The sequence below is a fragment of the Styela clava genome, chromosome 11 (assembly GCF_964204865.1).
Source record: "Styela clava chromosome 11, kaStyClav1.hap1.2, whole genome shotgun sequence".
Classification (NCBI taxonomy): Eukaryota; Metazoa; Chordata; class Ascidiacea; order Stolidobranchia; family Styelidae; genus Styela; species Styela clava.
In genome coordinates, this window is record NC_135260.1 from 6,401,354 (window position 1) to 6,412,800 (window position 11,447).

Below are 11,447 nucleotides of genomic sequence, written 5' to 3' on the forward strand. Positions count from 1 at the left end.
TAGCCGGTTTGCACCGGTTCTATAGAACCGTCTCACGGAATTTTAGATTAGCGAACCGGTTAGCATTACTGGTTACTGCCAATATATTTTTGCATCTTATATGACAACAGAACCGGGTGAAAAATATGACTTTTGTCATAGAACCGGCTTGAATCCCACCACTGGTTCGCACTCCCGTGTTATTGGATCGACACACGTTATGGAGTGTAACCCCGATCTGGGCTACTTCAGAGGTCAATAAGCACACGTGTGTTGAATGCCAAATGTATGTATCGTATATTGAAAAGTTGCACGATCGAATTGAATCCAAATACAGATAAATGAAATCATATACTTAAACCTTGATACAGTTATACGGTCGAATCCGTACTAAACAAGTACACAAAACATGGAAAACACTATATTTCAACCCTCGGACGAAATCCGGAAACGCGCGCCAAAGATTGGTCCATACAAATACGCTTGAACGCTTTCTTATGTACAAAAGAAAGCTAAGGCCTGCTACGATAAATCAACATCAGAGAAATAGCTAAAATGACCTAGTTCATTTATTTTAACATACTATTAATATAAAGGGATCAAATAACATTAAAGTCCGTAGTCACAATCCACATTCGATACACTGCCACAATTAAAATCTCGTTTGCTTTTCAAAATATTTTAAAACTAAAGTTCACGTCTTAGTGTCTGCATGTGTAACTCATAATCATTCATTTTGATCTTGTTCATGAAATTAACTTAGCTTCGACTTGAGACTATATTTAACAGCGACGTGACTTGATTTGCGTCTTTTATGTACTTTTTCAGATGAATTCTGAGAGTGTTTTGCGACACTTATGTACTTTTTTAGATGAATCCTGAGAGTGTAACAAAACACAGCTTGTGTTTATTTATATTTTCATGTGTTTGTATTGGGTGATATGACCCAGATGACCGCAAATGGTGGTATCGTTATCACCCAGTCATCTACCGAAAACTTTTATACTATTATTTTGTCATAGTTTATATTTATTGTATGTTTTCTGATTTGACAAAAAATGAATTTTGTCTCTCTTTCTATCAATAAACATAGCCATGGTTAGCTATTTCTTGCTTATGTGCATTCTATGCATAACTTCTACACAAGCTCAAAAGGATATACTTTCTCCTCCTTACACTTGCACTACAACAACAACACTTTGTCAACCTGGAGAAACCACAGAACATGCTCCGTCGACACTTCAAACATCTTCATCTCAAGGAAGACCAGAAAAACGAGGGATGAATGGTTTGCCTGGACTAAAAGGAGAAAAGGGAAAACCCTGTCAGTGTAATATTGCTGATGAAAAGGCAATGAGAGAGCTGAAAAGCAAAATGGATGATATTGAAATTGAGAATCGAGAAATGAAACAACAAATTCGGGATCTCGAAACAAGACACGATAAGATGAATCAAACCATCAATGAACTAGGTTGGTGATTTTAAACTTCTATATTCTTAGAAGCTGTAACCGACTGTGTCAAAGAGGTCCACCCCAAACCACTCCCCATATAAAATAAATCTGGTCCCATTAAATTTAAATAGCTTATCTAATATAAAATCCAGGTTACACCCATTTTCACCGACAATTGCACCGACATTACATATTACTAAAATGTATGCTATAAATTCCACTGTCATTATGGGGAAATGACAAGATAAATAACAAGAGAGCTATGCTCAAATATATGGACACGTAGCGCCACCCAATGGCAATAATTTTGATGACGTCATAGCGAGAAAAAAAAGGTAATAGCCTTCTGGGGAAAAATTTTATCTTCAACCACTGAAAATTTCAAAGCAATTGGTCCAGTATTCGAAGAGAAAAGCGTTTTTTTTAATATTTCCACTAGGTGTGTTATTCTGTGTCAAAGAACAAGAACAACATGATATTGAAACGATCGTTATGTACACTACGTGTCCAATCAGTAAAGTCACTATAAATCACCAGTGAATTTTATCAGTTACCCCATCATTTTTTTTTTCTGGGTTTATTGCTCCAATCCGTTATAGCAGGAGTGGCCAACCTGCTTTCGATCGCATTCGACTGATCGGCAATAAGGTCATACACAAAAACGAATGGGTACTGAAGGTGCAGATAACTTCACACACGCATAGAGAAAATTCAACTCCCAATAAGCTCGGCATTCTTAATGGAATCGCCACAAAAAAAATATTTTTATTAGTTAAGTTAATTGTGTAATTGTATCTGGTGTAAATGTTTCATCATCTAATTAAGATGGACTGTCTAAATTTTAGTTGTACATGTTGAAAATTCCTCAAAAAAACTTGCCAAGTATCCATGTATTAGCTAAAACACGGAAAATGAATACTATCAAACCCTACATGTTACATGATTGCTTAAGCTTCAGTATCTAATTTGCAATTTTCTAGTCCGATTCTACGCTCGCTTGAAATTATAAATAATTAGGCATTCCTGTGACACTGCTACTATTGCGAATAAAATTTATCACACTACTCTTGGAGTGAAACAATAACTGTCGCATATAGGGCTGGGCATTTTCGAATACCTTGTGATTTCAGAATCGAATCGAATAATATTTTTCGAATCGAATCAAATCTCGAATACTTGAAAATATATAATTGTAAGCGATTTTATTATAGTAATTGGTCCTCTCAACAAATGAATTACCGAAGACATAGAATAAATCACCCAGATAGATTACTGAGCGCTCACACATAATAACAAACTCGTTTTATCAATAACTCACTACAGAAAATAGTCACATGTTAGAATTTCGTTGAAAAAATACGACTCCAATGAAAATAAAATTGGGGAATTCACCTCGACCATTAGCGGAAAGATAAAAACAAGATGGCGACGATTCGAAATTTAGCTCTGAACCGATTCGAATAGTTTACTATTCGATTCGATTCGAATATTCGATTCGAAATGCCCAGCCCTAGTCGCATACTGCAGAAGTTTTTGTGGGATCGTTTGTCAGTTAAGGCACACGATATTCGGCAAGTTCACTCTAAACCTTGGCACCAGTTATATGGGTAATAGGTAATAATATAGCTCTATCGGACTTGCCAATACTCAAATAGCCTACTATGAGTGTTTGCGCATGTTGTCTACAGTATTGTATTCTTCCGATTCAAAACACACAATAGGTGTTGCCTGAAACTGTTTCAAGGCATTTTTGGGGTATGTTATTAAATTCAGTCAACATCAGACGCCATCGACTACCCCAAAAGTGGCGATCGACCGGTCGGTCGACTTGCGGGCCACCCCTGCTTTATAGTATTGAGCGGATGTAACCTGTGAATTTACATCCAATATCTGGTTCAATTACATTCACAATTCGAAAATAATTATCATATGTATTTTTGCATTACATTTTTTCATGACAGATCTATAAATATTAACATTCCATGAAATGAGGTGTATTTTTAAAACAATTAAAAATGTTAAATGAATGGTCTTCGGCATTCTACATAGGAAGTACTATTAAGGAAGGATGAATTGTTACACAAATTATGGGATTTTTTGTAGAAAGCCCCGCCAGTACAGCTAAAAAATGCGAGGAATGAAAAAAATTTGGTTAGTGTTCGATTCCATCAAGGGGCGGGGTGTTCATTTGGCGGGGTCTAAGATCTAAAATTATACCTCCATCAAACAATGATCCCTTTGGAAGTTGCTTCAAAGCATTTTAGTTCCATGAACTGAAAATCCTATATATACTGGATACACTGAAGTTAGACGTGGGTATAATCAAACAATTACCTACTGGAGGTACTCAATTTTTTTTTTTTTGTCTGTTTGGGAGCCGACTCTTTCATTGTATAATGTTTTTCTGTCGCGTAAAATGACTTTTCTGTTGTTAAAATATTCAATCCATGATAATTAATTGTGTTGAACATAACTTGCGGTTGCGTCTTCTTACGTCAAAATTTCAACATTATCATTCTAAAATACCACGGCAGTCTGTGGACATAAAAATATGAGATAACCTGCCCGACTGTATTCAGTTTTTATTCGTATTTTTATGACCGTGCGAATTCGTTATCGCCGTTAGAAAAATTTCTAGATCTGATTTAAAACCCCGTAGAGTACTATTTGAGTTAGTACAATAAAAATACACATCAGTATATCAAAAATATATATTCATCGCCTCGAAATCCTCGCGGGATGATTTTTCTGTTGTGCTAGGTCAGGGGTGGGCAACCTTTTTCGGCTCGCGTGCCAAAATCGGCTAAATTTAACGACAAAATTCTCTCGCGTGCCGATCAAAATTGAAAACATAACTTTGTTACTTTCAAAGCAAAAATACACAATAATAAACCTCCTAAACAGGCACAGACAGATTCACTATTCGAGAAAATATCAGTCCGAAATAGATTCGATTACTTTTCTTATCCAATATCAGTGAGACTTCACTGCTGCATTACCGCTGATAGAGATTTTACATTGGTTTTATATTTTGTAAATTTCGAAGGAATACACGAACTACTGGTTTCATCTTTCAGGCTACTCCTGTTACAAGACTTAATAAAGTTCATAACTGAGAACAGAAAGTCACAAGCATATGTAGATAAAAACATGCAGTTGCAAAGTTTTTAAGACATGAAAAATTCTTGGGAATGGATTCCCAATCACGCGATAGTTCGTTTTCTGCACTTCTCTCTTGTATTCCCCTTCTATAATTGCTTATATTTCTTTCGAAATCAATTTATTTCAGTAAGTTAGCAAGTAACTCTAACCAACATGAGCTGTACAACTTCATAAATCAATCAGAAATGAAGAAAAATGGTGGCACAGACTATATATTACGTAACAATGACGTTACGTTGCCCACCCCTGTGCTAGGTAATCAATCCATGACCATAACGGGCATATTAAAAATGTCTTGCTTTATTAATTTACTGGTCTTCAACTTAACCTACGGTTGTGTCGGCATCATTATTCTAAAATACCGGACATAAAAACATAGGTTAATTGCCATATCTCATTTTGATCCTCATTTTTTTTTTGCGAATACGACAAATCTGAGCTGTACCTACAACACTGGCTCCGCTTTATCAAAATGCTGCCACTCAGATTATTTTTAAGATAGAACCGTTAGGGAAAAAAACCTGAGTCTGCTATAAAATGTCATGGAGTAAAATTAATTTTTGTACAATAAAAATCGATTGAATATACTTTAGATTAATTATCTTATATATTATCACAAACCGGAAAATGTTGCGTTTCCAACATTGTATAATGTTAGCAATAAAACGACCGCAATTTAAAGTAATGGATAAAAAGGTGAATCCCGCGCACAATTGCCTTTGTTTCGAATTTAGTGACGGTATGGTCCAACGCAGATTAAACATAATGTGTGCGAAATTTTGCGATTTACAATGCCAAGAGAAGCTTTTTTCATCGGTCTCGGTCCTCCTACAACGAATTGTTTACGGTTTTATTTTTAGTATTTTATATTGCCGCTTTTCAATCAAAAAAATTTGCGTCGTCGATTCACTCCTTTATTTGTCTTTAGTATCTCGCCGCCGCAGAATGTATAATAACTCTCAACGGATTCCCAATTCTGTGCGAGTACAAAAAGAAAGTAATTATCATCGTTGTCGTGGCACAATTTTCGTGATTTAGGGAAAATGAACGCTAACGTGAAGGTGTTTACGGCCCAAATACCACCTTGCGCTGACGAAAACAATCGGCGATTTTAGCAAAATGCAATCGCGCGAGTTATTGGCGACTTTTTTAGTTTTTCGCTCGATTTCTGCAGGGTTGACTTTTAAATATTTGAATCTCCCAACGAAGTCCACCTAATGTAAGTCAAAGAATTAAAAAAATTATATAGAATCAAAATCGCTACAAACATTTCCCCGTGATAACCCATCTTTAGGTGCGTTATCAATAGATACGCAATATAACGCTTATTTGAATTTTTTTGTTTTCTTTCAGATTACATTTTTCCGTCAAGTTGTGGCCAAACTGGGACGGATGAAAAAATATATCCATGGAAAAACGAAGGAAACTTCAGACCTGTTACAGTAAATTGCGAACTATATTCAGTGATTGAAGATGGATGGATCGTGAGTTATTTAAATTTTGTGATGATCATTCTTCATAGTTGATTGCAGTGATTGGTCGGTTACGTGGACATGTACAGTTTCTCCATCGGATAGTAGGCTACACTCAGTCTATATGATGAAGCCAGATTGAATCACCAACTTCGCAAATACTCCCTTTGAATTATTAAAATGCAAAATTTTTCAGATTGTATGATGGAAAATTTTCTTTCAGTAAAATCTCAATTATTTCTTCCAGACAATTCAGAAACGACAAGATGGATCAGTCAGATTTTACGACAGAAACTGGGAAAATTATGCCATAGGTTTTGGAGATAAAAATGGAGAATATTGGCTTGGTAGGTGGAATTCCGATTAAAAACTTACTAATTTGCTTTTTTGGTCTTTTATTTTATTTTTGAATAAGACAATATATTGGGCATATGTGGGCCATGGACTCGAATACAATCAAAATATCTCTCGAGATACACTGGCTCCAGTGCAGCACGTTATGCACACCCATCAGTTTGTCAAATTGAGTTTGAATTTAAGTTGAATTAAATGCGATGGAAAATTCATAGTACCTATGAATATAAGATTCTCAACCAATTCTCAAGTTATTTTTATTCAAAGCATGCTCGCTTATCTTTTGTTCATACTCTTCACCCTGAAATGTCATTTTTACGTTGCTTTTTATATACAGGGTGTCTCAAAAGTAAGTATACACTTTTAATTTTTATTTGCTTTTCAGGCACTCATCATAGAGCGTTCATTTCTTCAGAAAACATAGTATGAATAAGTATTAAAATTTAGGTATTGTTTGCATTTTTTCAACCCACAGAATGACAAGTAGATTAACTCAATAAATGAGGTGCAAATTGCTGTTTGGCAAAAAGCATATGCATCAGTAAGGATAACTCAGCGCCTCTTTAACGGAGAATTTTAAAATTTTCTCAGAGCGTCCGCTCTTTGGGCTTCCTGATCTTTGTGAATCAACTACAGATCCAGTTTTCATTAATTGACGATAAATTGCATAAATTGTTCGCCGTGTGGGAGCCGAATTAATTCCAATTTCTCTGTTATAGGTGCGCTGAGTTTGCCTTTCTGATTTATATGGTTCCTGCCAAACAGCAATTTTCACCTCATTTCTTAGGTTAATCTCCTTGTCATCCTGTGGGTTGGTGAAAAATGCAAACAATACCTAAATTTTACTACTTATCCATACTATGTTTTCTGAAGAAAGGAACGCTCTATATGATGATTACCTGAAAAGCAAATACAAATTAAAACTGTATACTTACTACTTGAGACACCCTGTATATTGTTTGTACAAAGTGTATTGATATCATGGGGGAATAAAACACTGATTACATAACAGCCTATCAAATTTAATTACTAGTTAGGTGCAACGCATGTACAAACAATAATCTGAGAATAAACTTTTTTAATCACTATCATATTGAATATTTAAAATCTACTAATATACTTCCGAATTAACTAATATATTCAAGCTCTATTTCACAATTTTTTTACTTTTCTCAGGTCTTCGAACAATTCATCAACTGACAACATCGAAAAATTATAAACTTCGTATTGATTTGAGATTCCAATCTGGTTCAGTAAAGTATGCAGAATACAGGTAATACTTCTAAGAGCTACGTAAAGATTCCTCCCGCATGGCGGAGGTGGGTAGCCATCGATAACCTGAATGAGTGTGAAGAAACTGAACCACGATGCGTGATTAAACACTGTTCTATATTATACCGCAAACATGGCGCTGTAAGGAGATTAAAGCATTGGTGAGTCTGTGTGGTCTTTGACGGCATGAAAAAGGAAGGTAGCGTACATGCAAACAATAATTGTAACACTTTGTTTGGTGGCATACAGATGTGACCACGACACCTCTCAACGAATTCCTGGCTACCCAACTGTCGGCAGTACTGCGATAAGCAGGGGCAGAGTTGTTAGGCTTTCTATACCTGGCGACAAAATGGGATCCGTTTGCATTTTGAAGCTTAGGTCAGACAATCAAAATATTAAGCGCAAAATAGCGCTTCAGAACAATTTATTTTCAATTTTAACTGTTAATTTAATCCAGTTTCTCATTCTATTTCAACACATTTTTGTTAACATTAAATTCTATTTTGACTATATTTTTATTTCAGCACATTCAAGGTTGGAAGTGAAAAGTCAAAATTTCAGCTGACAATCTCTGGATATTCGGGTGATGCTGCAGACAGGATGTCGTATCATAATCAACAATATTTTACCACTTATGATGTAGACAATGATTCAGGTAGTAGAAATTGTGCTCGCAGTTACAATGGTGCCTGGTGGTATAAGAATTGCTATCAATCCAACCTGAATGGAAAATATGATTCTATCTTCTACTGGAACGATCATCTCTCGTTCAGTGAAATGAAGATTCACCCGGTGTAAATAATCATCCCGGGTGTTCAAGCAACGTCAACGTAGAGATTCTAATATTATTTTGTTATGTTTCTCTAGATGTGATTAATCACTATCAAATGCTTACTTTTAAAGTAAGTAATTTGGTATTAATTTTACCGTGTGGAATCAATGGAAAATTTTAAAAAATCGCTGTAAAGCATAGCTTACCCAACATTTTGTTCTGAACCACTGAATATTTATAACCCCCTGCTCCCTAAAGATATACGCACCACTACTAAAATACCAAAGAGATATAGCGACAGCATGAATGATATGTTGTGTATAGTAAATCATCAATTTTGTAAAATGACGTAACGCAATGTACAAACTAGCAGTGTGTAGCAAGAAATTTTCAAATGGGGGGGGGGGGGGGGGAGTTCTGAAATTTCTATTTGCCAAGTTAGATCGAAACAACTTGATTCTTGAGGGTCTAAAAAGCGGTTCAAGCTACGAAAAATTGCTAGGTATGATACAGAAACATGCTTTTACTTTTTTTTACATTTCAAAAGGGGGGAGGGAGGTGGTCTGACCCCCAAAACCACCCTCTAGCTACGCCCCTACAAACTAGCACAAGGAGCAAACTTCGGCGCCACTTTGGTACGCGATCTCAGCGGTTGTATTATATCAGTGATTTAGTATTACCCTAACCCAACAATGGGTTAGAAACTGATTTCTAAAAGGATGTCTTTATGAGATTAAACTCATACCATAGTGCAGGGGTGTGCAACCTGCGGCCCATAGGAAACAATTGTGCGTCCCGCGGAGGAGTGCCAATTCTGAATGGTGTGCGACCCGAAAAACGAGTTTTTAATTTAGTTTAATCTAGCACGTGTGAGTAATTCCTTTGCGTTGCAAAGCCTATACCCGAGCTTGTGCGAAGCGATTAATAACCAAAATTCTTGTGTCTGCAATTACTACAAAACCTATTTTAAATAATGGTGCGGCCCGCGTTTTCACCAAGTTATTTGTAATTGGCCCTCCTATATTAAAGGTTGCACGCCCTTGCCATAGTGGAACGACAATTTGTGCCACTTTGGTATGCGAGATGCCGTTTTAAACAAGTGAGATCACATACCAACGTAGATTCAGGACGCTGAGATCCCATACCGAAGTGGAACAAAAACTTCGCTTATTTAATGCTCCTATTGCTCGTACATTATAAATATAAAGGACTTGCTTTGTACTGGGATTTTTAACTCGCGATGCTACAAAACGTACAAGTCATTTTTCTGTATGCATTTGAATATGAATAATCATATTTTCACGATTTATAGAATTAATTAGAGCGAGTAAACGTCAGGATGTAAATCCTTGCACGAATTGAATGTTAATGAATAAATGTAATTACTTTTTTGCTATTATAAAACTTATTGTGTCAATTCGTTTTAATACTCCCCACCTTTTCTATCAATGCCCTCCACACTGTAAACACGGGGTTATCTAGGACTCTAGGTCACCTTCAAAAATCCTCACACTAATTTCCGAACCAGAACTTACTTAAAGTGATCCTATTGAAATGGGGAATTCCCCCCCCCCCCCCCATCCATCGGTTGGTCTTATGGCTCATTAACCTCTACTATATAATCTCTGGTAATCGGTGTTAGTTAGATATTTCATACGGTACTCATTGTTAATATATATCAGTAGTTTCAAAACTATAAAATTCAAACTTTTTTGATTACATATTAGAACCTAGTGTGTTGCTGCTCGATAACCAGCTTTGGTTCCCCGCGACTTCCCTTCCCCCCCTGTGTAAATTATCATTTTCTTGTAATTTGTGCTTGTCAAATATGTAATTTAAAAATATTGAAATTTAAAATTTGGAATCTATTGTTTTTGGCGGTGAGTACCGTACTAGTTATCTAACTAAAATCGCTTACTAGAGGTGGTAAATTTCTAGAGATTGCAATGATGAGCCAAAAGATCAACTGCCGGTTGGGGAGTTTTCCAATTCAGATGAGATAATTGAAATGCCGTTCCGAAAATTAGTACGGAGAATTTTGAAGGTGACTTAGCAACCCACCTGGTTAAAGTGTGAAGTGAAGATGGTGCCATTGTTGCTGATATAAATGGCTTGCTTTGGACTGAGTTCTTTAACTCGCATTATTTACCTATAGTAGAATTTTCAGCGCTGCATGTGCATGGAATTTTTTTTGAATACATTCGAATATGAATTATGAGTTTTTCGTAAAATTTACCAAAGCAGGAGAACGTCGGGATGTAAATCTTGTAGTAATTGCCAACGGGGCTTTCAAAATTTAACTCAAGCTTTATAAAGGTAGTATATATATATATATATATCGTCAAGAGCCACATTACCAACCGCGTGAGACTTTTTGTTGTAATTTCAATCTTATTAAAAAGCTTATTGTGCACGGCTTTTTCATCGCAAAACCACTAACTAAAAATCTATATTCCCTATGGAATAGCTTTTATCTTGTTACAAAAATCTCGAATAATTCAATCCAACTTTCGTCTACGATCTACATCGGTCATTTAAATTTTAAAAGTTAGACGATAATGGCATTCACCCACAGGCTATTTAAGCATTTCCTTAAACGAGTGACTGTAGGTTTGTGTTTATATATATTCACATAACTGAATATTAGTAGGGAAGCATGCAGCGTATATACGATTCGGTTTGTGTTGAAGATTTAGGTATACTTATGAGTACTCCTGACGTATGCGAATCAAGATGGCGGACACCGGAACGTAGTATGTGTACCAGGTTAGGCCATAATTTTATTCCAATTTCCCTTGTTTTAGTTCTATTACGAGTTCGGGGACTAGCCAAGTGACTCCCGGAGTATTTGTGCCTGAAATTATGGCCTAATCTGGTGCACATACTACGTTCCGGTGTCCGCCATCTCGGTTCATATACTCCTGCAGTACCCAAGCACATACGAATAAGCATAAGCTTGTTGCCAGATTCGAAATAGGTA

At 36.1% G+C, this 11,447-nt stretch overlaps 1 protein-coding gene across 2 annotated transcripts; it reads left to right on the plus strand.

Annotated features, from left to right (window-relative positions):
- Positions 1–1,031: 1,031 nt before the first annotated feature.
- LOC120348010 (fibrinogen-like protein A) lies at positions 1,032–10,644 on the plus strand. Of its 2 annotated transcripts, none has more exons than XM_078117921.1 (5): positions 1,032–1,450; positions 5,948–6,078; positions 6,314–6,413; positions 7,597–7,693; positions 8,220–10,644. In XM_078117921.1, exons 1-5 carry the CDS (start codon positions 1,075–1,077, stop codon positions 8,491–8,493), a joined length of 978 nt encoding a protein of 325 aa, XP_077974047.1. In that variant the 5' UTR covers positions 1,032–1,074; the 3' UTR covers positions 8,494–10,644. The 2 variants fall into 2 exon arrangements, with proteins under 2 accessions (XP_077974047.1, XP_077974048.1); XM_078117922.1 differs by having other exon boundaries at positions 5,948–6,036.
- Positions 10,645–11,447: the final 803 nt, after the last annotated feature.

Bases quoted from the DNA above. Each gene is read 5' to 3' on its own strand.
- LOC120348010 (XM_078117921.1), top strand. From the start codon at position 1,075: ATGGTTAGCTATTTCTTGCTTATGTGCATTCTATGCATAACTTCTACA. The intron at 1,451-5,947 runs GTTGGTGATTTT...GTTTTCTTTCAG, and splicing joins TCAAACCATCAATGAACTAG to ATTACATTTTTCCGTCAAGT. The intron at 6,079-6,313 runs GTGAGTTATTTA...TATTTCTTCCAG, and splicing joins TGATTGAAGATGGATGGATC to ACAATTCAGAAACGACAAGA.